We start from the raw sequence: 17,408 nt of genomic DNA, 5'->3' as shown, positions 1-17,408 counted from the left end.
TATCCATGAATTGACGCCCCATATACCCCTGTGTCCCTTCTGCTGGTTTGCCGTAGCTCTGACCAGGAAAGCCTGCAAACCTCCGGACTCTCACTGTCGTTTCGACAGCCGTTCCCTTAGATTCAGAGTCCTGTAGGTGTAGTACCAACCCACGTACGTCCCAAACTGCTCAAGGGCTTCCGAAAGATTGAACGACACGTTCTTGGGACGAGGATCACATATCAGGTATACGCGTCCCCAGAACTGTTCCATCATTTTCATTCTCTGTCTTCCTTGGGAATACTAGACCAGGAGGTTTTCTGGTCCGCTCGTGAGTAAGAATTTCAAGACCCGCTTATCAATTGTGAAAATCGTGTGGTGATGCAAGCAATGGTCTCGGGCCCATGAACCATGCTTCAGTAATCCAGTGAGGGTGTAGAAGAATAGCCAAGTGACTGCCACCAGCTGTGGACATGGCATATTTTATGTTCGATAATTAACGGCCAGGGAGCAGACAGATGCTGTCTTGAACTGGTAAATTTCCAATCTTGCCGATGAGTACCGGCACAGCAAGCCATGTGGAAATCAAGACTGATCTCTCCAACCCTTGTGGTCGGAGTGATATTTAGGATTTTTGTTTGTCAGTGTCTCAAGCATTTCTTCGGTCGGGTTGTGATTTTTATGATTCACAAGCAAGAGCGACAGCACCAGGTTTTGGATGGGTTGGTGGTCGAATAACACCCGAGACTCGTTTTCAGACGTTGAATAGCAGTGCAAAAAATATGCGCGAGGGTTATCTCGGGTTGTCCGTCACAAGATCGGGGCATCTTTTGGCAATACTGTAATCAAATCGGGAATGAAGTCGCGGGTCTCCCTGGGGAAGCCTAGGAGTGAAGCCATCGACAAGGTTGCTGGGTAATACAAGAAGGCAAGTAGCCAGTGTGGCAAGAATAAAGGATACATATCTGACTGTAATCGAAGAAGCTGATGGTCGTTGGATATTATTGAATTCGAGACACTGTTTCCAACGGCTTGGCTTGATTGATGCGATAGCTGACGTCTGGGTGGGGATTTCAAGGCACCTAATTAGCTGGATGGATTACGCAAGAGGCGAGGGAGGTCAACGTAACTTGACCTGGTTGCAGGTAGTTCACTTCCTCCTACGTTGAAGTTTGGCCTGAGCGACTCCATGGTGTCACCCAAAGACCACCTGGGCAAGCTGAAGATGCTACACCCATCATTACGATCCGACAGAATCAGGATCGTTGATACTACCTTGAAAACTTTCTGCAGCCAAAATTATGGGTGATTGCGCCCATAAAGTTTGGAGCTTCGAGCTCATGTGTTGGTTGACACCAGTCACCTCAACGTCGGCCAAAGAAGTGACGATTTATATCGCAGAGAACAAGTCAACGTCAGAGGCCACCCGACATGAGCCTCAGTTTCCAGCTAGAGAATTTGACTGACTGTACCAAGGGCAGTTGTAGGAAGTCTGCATAGCCACCACATCTTTGGCGTCAATTTTATTGCGCACAGCATCAGTCGATTCCCGGGAAGTTCAGTCTGGGCGCTATGTATCTTACGATGTGAGCCATTCTAGAGTGACTTTTATCATGCGATCCGTTTTTGCCAAGCCCTAGAGCCTCTTGTTATACCAAATGACCAGGTTTCACAACGATGCTACCACCCATGTATGTACGGCATGTGGCGATGGTCACGTTGTCTGCACACAACTTCCAAAATGATTCCGTAAAGGGACGAACAACCGAAACGGCACAGCTATGTGAACATCCCCGCTATGTCTTCTTACTGCGCTGGAATATAGGGCTATTCAAAATCCTGGGCTCGCCATTCATTCGATCGTCCACTTGATGGCCACTTTGAATTTGCGTCGTGACGAATGCGTTATAGGTGCGCTAAGCATGTAAGACGGGTTGAGACTAACCCTCGAAAATAAGGGTACTCGTCTCATTGCCCTTGGTGGTCGGAACCACAGCGGATGCAACACTACTTGATGATGGTACGACTGCTGTGCTACGCCATGGCGGCCATCATAGATGCTGCGAGGGCCAATGTGATGGTGTCCTCGAAAATCATCGCGATCCCACCATAGTAGGAATTCATCGATCCCTCCAGGGATTCTCCAACCACGCCAAACACCTTGCAAGACAGTGGGCCCCAAAATTGTCGTCTCATTTGTGGGAGTCCGCAGTTGAGGCATGTTACCCCAGACTCGGTTGCACGGGTATGAACACCCCGGATTTTCCACCATTCACAACATGGTACCAGGCTTTGCACGGAGTCCGGGCCAGTGGTCCTGTGGAGACAAATTTATTTGATCGAATGATTATCAACTTCATGAGCACTGTCGAATCTAGCCATTGGGGTATGCGCCTCGGTGCGGGCCCAAGAAGTCTTGTTCCCCCACGGCCTGCAGTCTGCAGAAAGACGAGACCCATCCCATAGCCCTCATGTCTCGGCATGAGGATTCTCGAACTCGGCCCTTAGACAGGGAAACAGGGCCAACGGTCCGATGAGCCTTTTCAGTGGCCCTCCGTATCATAGTCCCTGGTACAGAATGTTCCTTGAATGCCCATGGGCTGCAGGATATCAGGGCTGGCTCGCCCATATGGAATGCGCATGCTGTTGCTACTCTGATTGTTTCTGTTGCAAGACCCAGTGCGTGGGGACACGTGAAGCGAATTTAGCGCCTTGAAGCCTGACTGGAGCTTCATTATTGACGCTGACAAACACACGGAACGATCCTTTAGTTTCCATGGCGGACCAAATCATTTCGGAGAAGGCCACTCGGCCGGATTTTGTTGAGTCGGGTGAACCTGGGTACACCAAGTTCCAACATGCCGAACTTCACGACAAGGTTCTCAACGAGGAAGCCAGGCTGGGAACGGAACAAGAGCATGCCATGGGCTTGGCCCAGGCTCTCAAGACCCACAAGAGGGCCGCTATGTGGTCCATTTGTACGTGCAGTTCCAATTGACGGCCCAAAGCGTTACGACATATATACTGACTAATCGGCAGTGATCTCAATGACGGTGGTAATGGAGGGCTACGACGTGACGCTGCTAGGCAACTTCTTCGGATACCCTGCCTTCCGCAAGAAGTACGGCGTGTGGACCAACGAAAAGGACGGCTATCAAATTACGGCACCGTGGCAGGCGGGACTGAATGACATTAGTGGGGTGGGCAACATCATCGGCGCTCTTCTCAATGGGTATCTGACGGCCAAATACGGCCACCGCAAGGTTATCATGGGAAGCTTGGTGTTCCTGTCTGCCTTCATCTTCATGACCTTCTTCGCACCCAACATTACGGTGCAGCTGCTGGGCCAATTCTTCTGCAATATCCCGTGGGGTGTTTTCGCCACCACGGGTCCCGCCTACGCCGCCGAGGTCGCCCCCCTTGCGCTGCGAGGGTACCTGACCGCCTACATCAACCTCTGCTGGTGCATGGGCCAGTTCATCTCGGCCGGTGTCCTCAAGGGCCTCGTAAATAACGAGACCGACTGGAGCTACAAGATCCCCTTCGCCGTCCAGTGGGTCTGGCCCATTCCTCTCTTCATCGCCGCTCTTTTGGCTCCTGAATCCCCTTGGTACCTCGTTCGGACCGGCCAACTCGAGAGGGCTCGCCGATCGCTGGAGCGCCTGTCGCAACCTGAGCACAATATCAACTACGATTCCACCATCGCTCTCATGGTACATACAGACAAGCTTGAGAAGGAGGAGCGTTCCGGTGTGACTTTTTATGACGCCTTCCGCGGCACCAACCGCCGCCGAACTGAAATTGCCTGTATGGCCTTCCTGTCTCAGATCACCGACGGTGGCGCTTTGTGCTACTCGGGTACCTTCTTTTTCCAGCAGACTGGAATCAGTGCCGACGCTTCCTACGCCATCGGTCTTGCCGGCACCGCCATCGGCTTCTGCGGTACCCTCATCTCGTGGCTCTACATTGCCAAATGGGGACGACGTACTATCTGGCTGTATGGATTCTACGTTCTGGTTACCGTGCTCTTCATCATTGGGATTCTGGCCTGCGTCCCGAAGCAAACTGTACAGATAGCATGGGCACAGTCTTGTCTCTGTTTGGTTTGGTTAGGCGCTTATTCCATGTCTGTCGGGCCCATCGTCTTCACCATTGTGGCCGAAATTGGATCAACTCGTCTCCGTACTCAAACGGTAGTGCTTGGACGTGCTACATATTATATTGGGAACATCATTGGTAAGAAGCTCTCCCAACTCGCAGGAAGTTTACTTTGCTAACTGTGCTTTCAGGTGGTGTCTTGCAACCGTACTTCATGTCGCCCACCGCTTGGAACGCCAAGGGCAAAACTGTAAGTTCTGATATCACAGTCCTGCGCATATAAACAACTGAAACTGACGTCGCACTGAGGCCTTCTTCTGGGGAAGCCTGTCTTTCCTCACCACCGTCTGGGGCTTCTTCCGTCTGCCCGAGACTAAGGACCGGACGTTTGCCGAGATGGATTTCATGTTCCAAAAGGGGGTACCGGCGCGCAAGTTTGCCTCGTACAAGATCGATCAGGACGAGGAATTCTTGGCTCGCGATTGAGTTGACGTCCTATTTACAGAAGGCGACGCTATAAAGAAGCATCAAGTCTCTATATAAATATTATGATAATTCATGGTTACGACCGAGCAATTCAAGAAAGTACATCATGAATAACTGGTTCATAGCTGGAGACCATCTCTCTCCAGACACCATTTGGATTATTATTTATGCATCTTCATCCTTTTAGACATTTATCCATGGATTAAGTCATGGCATTTTCTAGTATGTAAGTATATACTTCCAACCTATTTTGCAATGGAATAGGAGTATTGCATAGTCGATAGAAGGTTAAGAGTATATAGCGGATATTTGTAAATCGCTACTAGCTAACTACAGGGTAGTTTCTCCGGATATCTATATGATACGTGACCCCATGGGGGGTTACCCTATAGCTATAGATAAGATAGATTAGAGCTATAAAAGAGCTCTGCCAGGCCAGAATAACTGACCTGGCTGTGAAGGTCAACCCTCGCAGACTCACTACAACCAGGTGACTTACAGCTGGAACACCTGCCGTGGCAGTGTCAGATGGGAAGGCAATCATAACCCTTGTAGGAGCCCCGCCAAGCGTGGATGACTTAGTCGCGCTCCCTCAAACCTAAGTTGTCATCTTCTTTCCTTCGCTCCTTAGAGTAGAATCTTCGTCGATAGCACCTAATCGAGGTCTCTACCAATGCGATGCAACCCAGGTCGTGACACTGGCCATCCTTTCCCAATACAACAATTCACACCCCATATGCACTCGCATCAATATATAAGCGCGAGCTCTATAATTATTTCCTTGTCCTACACATTCTTTTTTAAAGTAGTTTTCTGTTTCTTGATTTATCATGAAGAGCACCCTTTCCTTTATGGGTAAACTCTTATTATCCTATACTTCAGGGGCATCTTTTTCGCTACTGATACTATTAACGGCGAATCTTTAGTTCGACACAGGTCCTTAGAAAGCATTGGGCAAAATGATCTCTCACCTCATTGCCACTTTTAAAGGCCAAGGATTGCATCCTCACCTCAGCCCCTTTAAATCTCCCTTCAAATCTTCCTTGGTTAGATCCTCAACCACGCTCTCTCCCCTTGCCGCCGCCCTAACCCTAGCTCCGTTGACCTTCCTCGTATTTCTTTCGGCATGCCTCGTAACCCACCAAGTAACCAACGTGATACTTATACATGCAAAAACCAGCCCCATCGCTACCCCGAAACTAGTCCTATACCTGGGTGCATAGTCTGCCCTAAACAACTGCGGCCCTACTGCGCCACCTATCTGCCCATAACTGTTGACAAAGCCAATACTAAACGCCGACCCGGTAGTCCTTGACGTCGTCTGTACACGCCACGGCCACATGACGGGGAACCAGGTGGCTGTCACGGCATTGCCGACGAGGGTGACGGCGTAGACGGCTGCGGTACTCGGGTACGCGACTAGAACCGCGTAGCTGGCGAGGATAATGAGCAGGAAAGTGAGAGGATAAAGGGGTCGGGGGAGGCGGCCGTTGTTGGCATGGAGGCCAGTTAGGCAGATGACGAGGAGACCGAGGATCGTGATGGGGAGATTCAGAATTTGTGCCGTTGCTATGCTCCTGTTTGGTTGTTGGAGATTGTTAGTTGAGCTTTATGTGCTGAAACTCTGCAGAACTGGCTGAACTGCTCTCGGGGAAAAGAGCAAAAGGGCTTACGTGAATCCGAGGTCGGCAATCACAGTCGATTGGTAGAATCGCACCCCTGATGTTCCTACGGTGAAGGACGCCCATATGAGAGTGAAGAGCCACAGTCTAATATCCTTTAGGGAGGATAATATCTCTCCAAAATTGAAGTTTGACTCATCAGCCCTCGGGGCGTTTGGCGGTAGTCGAGCTTGGATGAAGGCTTTTTCTTTTTGTTAACCAGGATGCTGTTCTGGGGACTGACATACAACATCAGGACGTATTTTGCATTTAGACAGGCGTTATACTCACAGTCAGGAAGTAGGAACCACACGGTGACTCCTGTAATTATAGTGGCAATTGCCTCTACCAGCATCAGCCACTGCCATCCCAATAGTCCACCAGCACCGGACAGGTGGTCAAAGGCAAATGCGAGCAGTCCACTGAATATCCCAGAGAGGTTGCCACATGTATCTGCCTTTTATCAGCTTGGATCACACGATTTGGGATATAGCTCATATGTTACAGAAATACAACAGTCTCAGAGACATCTCATCTGGTCTGTACCAATATGTCATTTGGAGGATAACACCAGGGAATTGTCCAGCTTCAGCCTATTTTGGTCAGCAGTGATAAAGCAGCATGACCAAAGTAACTCAACGTACCAATCCAAGAAAGAATCGAGCAGTATAAAGTCCGCTTTTGTTCGTTACAGCGCAGTGACAGGCGAGTACAATCCCCCAAGTGACCATAATTCTCGACTGCCACCGTGAGGGGGAAACTCGTTTCAACAGCAAGTTCGAAGGGGCTTCGAAGACTATATAAGGGAGCTAGTCTCCCATATTAGCAACATAACTACCTGAATTCATTTAGGGACCATACGTACAAAATAAAGAACCGTGACCAGGTTATACTCATCCGCCGTCATGGCCAGTTGGGTCATGATATTCATGTTACTGCCCCGATTCATGATGCGTGCATTTGAGACCTACAAACATACCGTAAGTAAATTAATTGTGTGAATCTTCCAAAAACCTTCGTGGTATACTGACATTGTCAGAGTCGAGGTTCTTGAACATGAAGATGAGCGAGCAGAGGGGCATTAGATGCCAATCAATCCGCCTGACCAGTTTCTTCTCCTCGTCTGGCGTGAGAAGCGACCTATCTCGGATGCGCTCTGCGTCGGAGCGGGCGGCTGTTTCATCTCCGTAATACACATCGTCAACAGTTGAGGGCCGATGGCTCGAAACAAGGTTGTTGTCGTCTTTTCTGCTGAGCTCTATCGCCTGAGTCGCAGCAAGTGAAAGCGACGGCCTCTTAACTGTCGCCATGTCGATCAGTACTAGAAACTTCGGGATTAATATCGTGAAGATACTCGACAACTAATGCATCGGTTCTATCTCTTCACCACTTGGTGTTTTGTTATTATCGGCTTAGGTTTGCCGCCTGCCCCTGCTTCTAGTTTGTAGCACCATCAACCATGCCGATCACGACTGATAGACATTAAGCACTACGGTTGGACCAATCCACAGATGTGGATACAGAAACTGATAGATACTGGCAGATTCAGCATGGGTTAAAGAACAGGACGGACGAACAGGACGGACGAACAGCACGGACGAACAGGACGGACGGGGGGTCTAAGCGGCGCAGCTGGCCAACGAGCGCTGCGAGGGCGTCGATTCGTCATTGCGACCAACAAGCACGAAACCTCCTGCTGCCAGAAGTGGCTTCTCCAAAACCTGCGGCGACGCCATTGTCCCTCGCAGCACTACCTAGTAGTATTCCTTTCCTATGATAGATGGCAATGACTAGAAAGGAGCACCAAATTGAGATGCATGACATTGATGGATGCCTTACTGTGGGAGGCGCCATTGTCTACTCACCGTGCTGATCGGCCTTAGCGATGCCCCCATCTGAGCAATTCCTAAACCAGCCTAATTTCAGACGCGACATAGGTCACACTCTACCTTCAACAGACATTTTTGACCTGCACAATGTCCAGAAAACGGAAATCACAGTCAGAAATGAATCGCAAGATCAGAGGCCCAATTTACCATGGAATATAGCATGAAGCAATATGACGCAGCCTAGTTGTAAGGCGTAGATTCTGTACGAAGAGCAGCATGAAAGGGCTCTATCGAAGCGTTCTATAACTAATCTATAAAGTAGATCTTACTAACGTAGTTCACGGTCCAATTGCACACTTCGGCAGATTTTCGTACGCTACCACTTTGGCCTGCGGGTTTTCACCACATAACTATGGTTGGTTCTTGGAATGAATGTAATATGATTCTAGCATTACATGCGCTTCAATATGATCCAAAATTAAGTGTACGTCGCGCTGGTCAGATCTATAACGTACCTTTTAGAACCCTAGCGTATCGACGCGACGGTAAAACCGCTCGAGCGATTACGCGATCGCCAACGCAAAAGTTGACTCCTTCCGAAGAAGAGGCAATCATAAGACATATAACCGACCTAGATTCGCGAGCATTTCCTCCCCGATTGAGTGGTGTTGAAGATATGGCCAACCGATTACTTCGAAGTCGCGACGCGGGACGCGTCGGCGTCAACTGGGCCTCGAGCTTCGTAAGACGATAACCAGACCTCCGGACGCGTTTAAATCGAAGGATCGACTATCAGAGAGTCCTCTGCGAAGGCCCCGACGCGTATCGTGCGTGGTTTGACCTGGTACGGAATACAATTGCGAAATACGCGATCCAGGAGGAGGATATCTACAACTTCGACGAGACCGGTTTTGTGATTTCCAAATCTCGTCCGAAATGGTCGTGACGACTTCTGATCGGCGCGGAAGGCCTAGAGCAGCCCAGCATAGAAATATGGAATGGGTTACAGTTATTCAAGGCGTTGGGTCGTCCGGTTATGCCCTCCCTCCGTACATCATTTTCGCCGGCAAAACCCACCTCTCGTCATGGTACGAAAACAGCCCATTACCGCCTGATTGGGTTATCGCAGTTACTAAAAATGGCTGGACTACGAACGAGAGAGGCGAGGATTGGATAAAACACTTCGATCATCATACCAAGTCTCGTACGAAAGGTACTCATCGCCTATTGATCCTCGACGGTCACGAAAGCCATCACTCGACCGATTTCGAGGTATATTGCAAAGCTAACAATATCGTCACGCCTTTTATGCCTCCTCATTCGTCGCATAAGCTCCAGCCTCTTGATGTTGGTTGTTTTTGCGGGTTAAAAAGAGCGTACGGAAAAGAAATCGAAGATCTCATGCGAGCACATATAAGTCATATCTCGAAAGAAGACTTTTTACCGGCGTTTTTAAACGCGTACAACGCAACTTTCACGGTTTCAAATATCCAAGGAGGTTTCCGAGGGGTAGGAATAGTTCCGTACGATGCAGATTATGTCATATCACAGCTCGATGTGAAATTACATACGCCAACACCTCCGGGTAGCTCGGCTGGTCTCCCCGTCCCTTGGGAATCAAAGACTCGGAACAACCCAACCGAAGCCCAATCACAAACCGATTATGTGAAAAATAGGATTGTACGATATCAAAATAGCTCACCAACGTCAATTTTTGCTGGAATAGATCAGATTGCGCGAGGTACAACGAAGGTTATGCATCGGCTTGCCCTTTTAGAAGGCGAGGTCGAATGACTTCGAAAGGCAAATGAGACCTTAAGTCGACGTCGCCGTGCGAAGAAAAATCAGCTACAGAGTGGATGATAGGCGTTGTGGTTGAATTAACTTATACATTGTCGTATAAGGTCTGCCAAAGTGTGCAATTGGACCGTGGACTACGTTAGCCTTAAAGGATATAATTAAATTAGGGAAAAGATACTACGATTGTTTCCTGAATCTATATTAGAGGATAAGTATTAACGTTAGCTATATCGTACTACTTCATAGGGTTTAAGCAATTAATTCGCGTAGTCTAAAGGGCGTTTTTATCTATATTAGACTCCTTCACTGAAAGTACAATATAATAGTATAATACTTAGTACCTTTAATTGGAATGAGTTGATACTACATGTGAGGTTATAATTCTCGAGTATATTAAGCTTGAGAGCGGCTGTAGCACTCTAGCCTTTCAGGGATTGACTCTCTAACGTTGATAGTATTGAGTGTCATAGAGCTACACTAATTATGAACCAGGTTGGCTCTGGGCTATGTTAGGGCTCACTTCTGACTGTGCCAGACCCCCGTACTTCTGGGAGTGGTTGGAACTTGCATGCTTTCTTTCCTTTGAAGGCAATAGCCCACTTTCGGCCTGCAAATTGTGAACCTACCATGTGCACTGACCCTTTCACATATAGCGACTTCTAAGGGCTAGAGTAGTTATTCCGTAGCTCTAGGATAGTGAAAGCTGTATCCCAGGAGCATCACAGTCAAATTCGCGGATTCTCTCCAGTTCTTTACCAAAGGCTTTCTTAAGAGCCCCATACACCAAGGTGTGGCCACGCCACTAGATCAGGCTCATACCGAACGACTTGGATTTCTGTACCTCGTCAGGCCAGAGAACACACTCGGGCTTCGACCGATCAAAAGCAGGGTCCGAGAGGGCCTTGGGTACGGCAGAATGACGGATAACAGTGATATAAGTATTACGGCTGGCGAGTGCGTCAAGGCCACAGTAGCCAAGGAGAAGCGTAGAAACAAAGTTGACGACCAGGTCATGATGTGGCAAATCAGCGAATTATTATGATCGAGTGCTCTGTGTAGCGAGTTTGGAGCCTGACATGATATTTTTCTATATTTTGGTAATCTCTGACTAGTCATCGTGGATGTACTGTTCGAAGACCTCGGGGTAGAAATTCTGGCCGTTGGTTCGGTGACTGCGTATCTTGGTCCTCAGCTGGGTTTCGCCCCAAGTGTCATACTTTCCCCGAAGAAAAGCAGAGTCAATGGCTTGTCCTTCATCTGATTCGGCCCCAGTTCCCAGTGATGCAAAGTGGCCCGTCAGTTCGCGCGCCTGGGCTTTGGTGAGATCTCGTCTCACGCCCTGGAAGAACGGAACGCTGAATCGCTCATGAGGTCCGGACAGGACGCGGTGAGTAGTTGCTTTGCATACCCCATCGGTGACAACTTCGAACGCTTGGCCAATGTTGGCTACGAACGTGTCGGGCTTCACAGGGACGTCGATCCAGTCACCGGCTTTGTTCAAGACCTACAAGCCTCCAACTTCAGGAGGCGACGCTTGGAGCAGAAAGGTCCACCAGCCGGACGAGTCCTTGTGAGGTCCAACTCCCTGATTGGAGATGGCGTCTTTATCACGTGGTGGAAGGGCAGGGTAGTGAACCAATTTCAAACGATGCTGGTCGGAGAGAAATGGCAGGAAGGTTTCGCGTGGCAGAGATAGCGCCTGAGCGACGAGCCTGAGGAAATGCTCGCTAAGTGAAGTCATTGCCTGGATGTAATTGTTAACGATGCGCTGCAGATCCGGAAACGCCTCTGGCCACTGCGACAGAGTTGGACTCGCTCTACGAAGACACTGGGGTTGTAATATACTTGATTTGGACCGCGAAGACGTTTGTACAAAGGCTGACCCTCACGCCATGTGGATGTTAACTCAGTGGCGAACTCGGCTTGCTCCCTCTGGTCGACTTTCCCTCCTGTGCTTTCATTGCCGGTACCGCTGTAACCCAAGAAGTGAGGCGAGTTCTCGAGCACGATTGCCTGCTTCGCCTGTGATGGGAGTGCAAAAAGGACATGCAGTGCCTCTTTTAACTCGTTTATGGTCTCATCAGGAACCTCATGATTGGTAATGTAGAGAAAGCCAACGTCCGTCACAGCATGGCGCAAATCTTGGAGGAGCATTGGCAAGGTCGCGGGGTTTTTGGCCAGCGCGAGATCAACCGTGGGGATTTGTGTGAAATGTGACGGGGCCATGGTCTCTAATCGCATCCACTCGGGCGGGATTAATGAGTCAGAACTTTTGAATGATGCGATCTCGATATGCCGTGACAAGACATGACCCAGATGGTTTGAAGACGGAGTTCAGCGTGGTCTGCCGAGGCACGCGCGGAAAGCACGCAAGCGGACCGGGTACTGACGCAACAAGTGCAACACTGATGCCTTCGAATTTCACAGTACAGACCATTCAAAACATTGGCATAAAAAACACTGATGACGTCCCTGTGAAATGAATGACACAAAACTCGACCAGTGCTTTGGAAATAGAAGAGGAGGAGGATGATGATGAGAGTGAGAGAATGGGCCGGGTGACTAAGTTAACCCCAACCCAAAGTATTACCCTAAAGGCGGACAACCTACAGTTACGAAGCGAAGCGTGCCCTTGACTATAAGACTCACAAACGTTCAGCAACCAATCTCTTCATCTGCCGCCGCATCATGACATTCTATCAAACCCTCAGCCAAATAAATGGCCACGATTTCTTCCATCTTCTTGGATGGCAAGACAGAAGCGCGTCGCGTGACCCCTTGCTTCAGCTCAAAGAATCCACGGCCAATCCCCCACCTTCCCCCTCTCGATATCTGGCGCCTGGGCTACGTCTTAGTTCGAGATGCCATTACGGGAACGCCCAGTTGCGCTGACATGAACACAATGGCAACATAAAATTTTTATACTCAGAGTCACGTTAGAAATATTGGAGACTCATAGTGCAAGTTTTGGTTTGTTCTCGGTTCAATTTTGAACATCTCACTTGAGATCTGTAGTCTGTACGCAAGTAGAACCTGGCACGAGCTGAATCGGGCTCAAGACACCAGCCATGTTGAAATCAACACAATCTGTAACGCCAAACTCATTCCACAGTTCGATTGTTATCATATTCCTCCTAATCCCACTCATCACCGCCCAAAGCACCACCATCATCATAACCGTCGGTCCAACCATCCCCACGGCCGCGCCCGAATTTACCAACGAACGCACCTTCACCTCGGCCATCCTGAACAGCACCAACTTCTACCGCACCAAACACAACGCCTCGTCTGTGCGCTGGAACTCAACCCTCGTTGATTTCGCCTTGTCCTACCTAGACTCGACGTGCGACTTTGCCCATAGTGGCGGGCCCTACGGCGAGAACCTCGCCCTGGGCTGCTCCAACGCTACGTCGTGCGTCGAGGCCTGGGGCAACGAACGCGATGAGTATGATTTCGGGAATCCGGACTTCTCGGAGGCGACGGGGCATTTCACGCAGTTGGTGTGGAAGACCACAACGGATGTGGGCTGTAGTGCGAGGATATGTGGTGACGCCGGGTGGTATCTGGTCTGTGAGTACTGGCCAAGGGGCAATATCATAGGGGAATTTAGGGAGGAGGTGGGTGATGATGTCAATGAGAGTACCATGGTACGGATGAATGTGTATGCTGTGGTAGCGGCAATGTTGGTTACCTGTTTCTTGTTATGACCAGAGTTAATGCGCTTGTGTGCATGGGTCGGGTGGGATATGGATCTCTTGCGCTATGCCATATACGCAGTTAGTGTAGCACCACATGAGTGTTCTACATAGCCTGTATTTGATTACCGCATGGGGTTATACTCTTGACACAAAAGAGTCACCGCAAGATAAGGGTCCATATCGACACCAGTGAGAGTACCAATGGATGTGTTTTTCTTCGCGTTGCTAAATCCTTTTGTTTTGTTCTCATTTCAAGTCAAGTCGTGAAACTCGCTTCATAAATCATATCTCTCCTCCTATTCCCCGGGCCACCCGATGACGTCATATTGCCCTCCACGGTCCCCTGCTCATTTCCATACCCCGCCCAAGCCCGCTTCAGACCAAATGGCAAATTTACCGAACCACCTTCAGGCGAATCCCTCGTGGCCAAATTAACTGTAGTCAACGCCTGTTCGGGGTAGAACAAGATTGTGCCGGCATGTATACCTCCATCGATAAACCTTTCTTAATACTTCTATCAATAAGCGCCTGCATTCGCCACGATACAAAATTGCTGAGGCTATCGCTGTACACATTGGCGATGCTGAAATTGTCCGTGAAGAACACGTTGTCAAATCCTCGTAGCTGTCCTAGGCAAATTCGGTGAGCCGGGTTACAACATCTAGGGTGGTAAAGTGTGTGCCATTGAAATCGCCGGGAAAGTACTCCGTTATCGAGCCGCCGAGAGGAACTCTGGGTTGAATAGAAATGGACAATATTCTTTGTGCACAAACAACACAGTGTAACCTCTATTAGGCTAAGTTTAATTGGATATTTGGGTTATACGGTCCTGGTCTTAACAAAGCATTGGGAATCATACATAACACATCCAAGGTAGATGCAGTGCAAAAGCCCAAGATTTATGCCATGACTTTCCCTTGAATCATCATATGTTTTGGTCATCGTTATCATAACCGCCGATACACATCCTCCTGTCCAGAAGGGACATCAAACGGCCCATTCTCCGCCAGTGGAAACCTAGGCGTTCCGTCCTCATTCCATGTGAATTTCTGGATCCTCGCTGTTCGGTACAGATTCGCGGCCGGATTGGGCGTCGTTTGCGCATGGTAGACAAGGTAATCCTCCGTCCCATCCGGCGAAGTTATAAAACTCGCATGGCCCGTCCCGTACACCCCCGATGCCGTGTTCTGGTGGAACACACATCCTTTGGTATGCTTGGTCCACGATTGATACTGCATCGGATCATTGCCAGTCAACTCCAGCATGCCGAGACAGTAGAAAGGTGTATTTACGCGAGCGGCCGAGTAGATGATGAAGTCCTGACCCGTCTTGGGATTTCTTAGTTGTTGCGGCCCTTCGTTGGTAGCGAGTCGGATGGGACGGCCGTAGGGAACTTGCTCCCAGGGTTGGTCTGGGATAGAGATCATGCGGCGGTCGCTCAAGTTGCTCTTGACGGTCCAGCGATCAGACATCTCGGTAATGCACAGGTTGGCTGGCCATGCGGAGTACGCATGCTCCCAGCAGGAATAGACGTGGTACAGCTTTTCATTTTTGACAAAGTAGGTTCCGTCAATGGCGAACTGGTCGTATGAGTTGAGCATTCCCTTCAAGCTAAATTCTGCTTTCCATGGATCGGAACCGCTGCCCTCAAGAACGAACATGCGATGGTTGATAGCTGGGCAATTAATTGGGCACAACGCATCCTGCAGTGGAGGAGGGTTATCGTAATCCGGAGTAGCAGTGAAAATTATATACCACGAGCCCGATATCTGGAGGAAATTAGCATGTAGTACCAAGTTTTCTGTTGTTTCTTGCGCCGCCAAGCCACGCACATTATGGATCTCTGGGGCCCAAATATCAGTCGACCACGGCTGTCCACTATCATCGCCGGTGGGGTCTGGTTTGAAAACGGTGCGAGTCTCAGCGAGATCCCAGTTGTCCGTGAGTGACTTCGATCGCTTCAAGGTTATGTTATCGTTGGTCGTGTAAGTGAATATATACCAGTCTTCGCCGTCTGCACTGTACTTTGCCCTGCGATCCGGTTAGTTTGACCATTTTCAAGTGTGGTACGCTTTTCTGGACCCTGTTTATATTTCTGTTTCCAAAAGAGGAGTGCTTCAACTAACATGAATGGATCGCCAATGTTCAAAGTCATGACAGGATTCGAGTAAGTCGCATTAGTAGTCATGTTGGTGCCAACCTTTGCGGGATCCCAGTATTGCGGTCCCGCTGCATTAGGATCAAAGTCCTGACATGTAACCAAGGCAATGCCGTAGCAAGATGCCAGGGAGAGACGGCTCGCGATTCCTGAGAGTATCATGGCGGCCGTTGGCAGTGCGTGAAAACAGAAATCAGGCAGGCACTCGAACTGAGCACATCACTTTGACAAGTAACCTCCATTATATACCATGACCTCCATCCCCGCATTAGTCCTTCCTTCTACAAGTTGACGCTGGGGGAGTTACCCCGCAATCCGTCCCCACTTGCACCTGTAACCACGATGCTTGATTATGGAGTTGGGAGTCGGATGTAGCTTGGTGGCTCGCCACTTGGCAGGCTACACATGCTCTTACTAGTGCGGTATTTGGCATACGGCCCATATCGGTCCTTTGCAAAAGAAGTGACAATCCTGTCGTGCATCATTTTTTCTGACCGCTACACTCCTTTAGGCACTGGTTGCCTGGGTTGCCTTTTCCCAAATTCCATTGAAGGGATGTCTAGCTCGCATGAAGACCACAATCTCGAGACTAACCAACTCTAGAACAGAGGAGCTATCCCCAAGACTTAAGTTGGCTACAAATGCCATTGATGATGCCTTCTTCTGTCCGTCGCCGGATTATCGTTTTCGATATCCGCGGCCAGAGTCCAATTGTTGCATCCCCATTGACTCCCTTTTGCAACATCCTCCATTTGCAAGCGAAATTGCATCCTGAACACAACAATCACCGGTAAATTATGCTTCAGCCGTAATTCGGAAGTAGATAATTTTAAATAGTGCATTACACGCGCTATTCAATTCCTCAAAAGGCCATCGTCATTCGCGCTGCCAGCCAATACAGCATACAGTTATCCACTCTGTCCAGGCGTCGTAACGACGACTAATAGTACCGTGCCGGCGCCACCTAGCTGCAGAAGCCGTTTATAGATTAATACGAGGGAGACACCTCCTACTAATAAGAAGAGCTAATCGACTTGAAGCGACTACTGTAATCGCGAATTTTTGGCGTAGAAGAGATCGGATAGATTTTGTAACAGCGAGTCTAGGAGGAAATATAGTTAATTATCTGATGCGAGTGCATATGGGGTGTGAATTGTTGTATTGGGAAAGGATGCCAGGTCAGCTATTCTGGCCTGGCAGAGCTCTTTTATAGCTCTTATCTATCTTATCTATAGCTATAGGGTAACCCCCCATGGGGTCACGTATCATTATCACTCGACATAGAGTAGCCGTAGCCTAAACCTAAGCTATAGCCGTAGGACCCGCTCTGGTCTTAGAGAAGGATATACTTGCCGCTGTAACCCCGGTATTACCCTGTGGGATAACCTATCGGTATTATTTGTAGGGCCTTTAGTAGCTCTAGCTACAGTAACTAGACATGAACCCTTAAAGTAGCCTCTCTGGGATAGGAAAACGGCTAGTTCCTCGGACTTTTATTTCCTGTTTTAATTCCCCTTGGTAGCAGATCTTGTTGAAGATTTGTTGTCTATCTCCATGTTCTTCATCTTTTAAACTGCGGGTTCGTCGCCCGTCATTAATATCCTCAATTCCTGTGAGACTCTGGACTATATATGCGAAAGCCTTTGGCGGCGATCATCTCTGTTTCGATCAAGCCTATACAAACTTCTGCCGGTCAAAA

General features: G+C 49.1%; 5 protein-coding genes across 5 annotated transcripts; 2 read left to right on the top strand and 3 right to left on the bottom strand.

The window, feature by feature from the left end:
* The first annotated feature begins 2,671 nt into the window (after positions 1-2,671).
* BCR38DRAFT_379856 (general substrate transporter) lies at positions 2,672-4,732 on the top strand. Its single transcript, XM_040857391.1, has 4 exons — positions 2,672-2,957; positions 3,019-4,215; positions 4,269-4,327; positions 4,387-4,732. The coding sequence occupies exons 1-4, from the start codon at positions 2,756-2,758 to the stop codon at positions 4,561-4,563; spliced, it is 1,635 nt and encodes a 544-aa protein (XP_040709805.1). The 5' UTR covers positions 2,672-2,755; the 3' UTR covers positions 4,564-4,732.
* Positions 4,733-5,569: 837 nt separating this feature from the next.
* On the bottom strand, positions 5,570-7,534 carry BCR38DRAFT_490856 (pantothenate transporter; the record flags this gene model as incomplete). The annotated part of the gene is made up of 7 exons (XM_040864579.1): positions 5,570-6,140; positions 6,237-6,426; positions 6,516-6,677; positions 6,730-6,817; positions 6,869-7,033; positions 7,090-7,191; positions 7,256-7,534. 7 exons carry the CDS (start codon positions 7,532-7,534, stop codon positions 5,570-5,572), a joined length of 1,557 nt encoding a protein of 518 aa, XP_040709804.1.
* A 3,427-nt stretch (positions 7,535-10,961) lies between these two features.
* Positions 10,962-12,358, bottom strand: BCR38DRAFT_469604 (putative hyoscyamine 6-dioxygenase; the record flags this gene model as incomplete). Its single annotated transcript, XM_040862813.1, has 3 exons — positions 11,699-12,358; positions 11,373-11,648; positions 10,962-11,315 (listed from the first exon to the last, which is right to left on the bottom strand). The coding sequence occupies exons 1-3, from the start codon at positions 12,092-12,094 to the stop codon at positions 10,962-10,964; spliced, it is 1,026 nt and encodes a 341-aa protein (XP_040709803.1). The 5' UTR covers positions 12,095-12,358.
* Positions 12,359-12,811: 453 nt separating this feature from the next.
* On the top strand, positions 12,812-13,796 carry BCR38DRAFT_451736 (SCP-like extracellular protein). The gene has a single exon (XM_040861481.1). The coding sequence runs from the start codon at positions 12,922-12,924 to the stop codon at positions 13,558-13,560; it is 639 nt and encodes a 212-aa protein (XP_040709802.1). The 5' UTR covers positions 12,812-12,921; the 3' UTR covers positions 13,561-13,796.
* Positions 13,797-14,292: 496 nt separating this feature from the next.
* BCR38DRAFT_451734 (alpha-N-arabinofuranosidase 2) lies at positions 14,293-15,927 on the bottom strand. Its single transcript, XM_040861480.1, has 3 exons — positions 15,678-15,927; positions 15,384-15,582; positions 14,293-15,320 (listed from the first exon to the last, which is right to left on the bottom strand). Exons 1-3 carry the CDS (start codon positions 15,869-15,871, stop codon positions 14,499-14,501), a joined length of 1,215 nt encoding a protein of 404 aa, XP_040709801.1. The 5' UTR covers positions 15,872-15,927; the 3' UTR covers positions 14,293-14,498.
* Between the last annotated feature and the right edge of the window lie 1,481 nt (positions 15,928-17,408).

The sequence above is a fragment of the Pseudomassariella vexata genome (assembly GCF_002105095.1).
Source record: "Pseudomassariella vexata strain CBS 129021 chromosome Unknown BCR38scaffold_25, whole genome shotgun sequence".
NCBI lineage: Eukaryota > Fungi > Ascomycota > Sordariomycetes > Amphisphaeriales > Pseudomassariaceae > Pseudomassariella > Pseudomassariella vexata.
The sequence above is the reverse complement of the archived record's forward strand: the minus strand, read 5'-3'. Positions and strand labels throughout refer to the sequence as shown.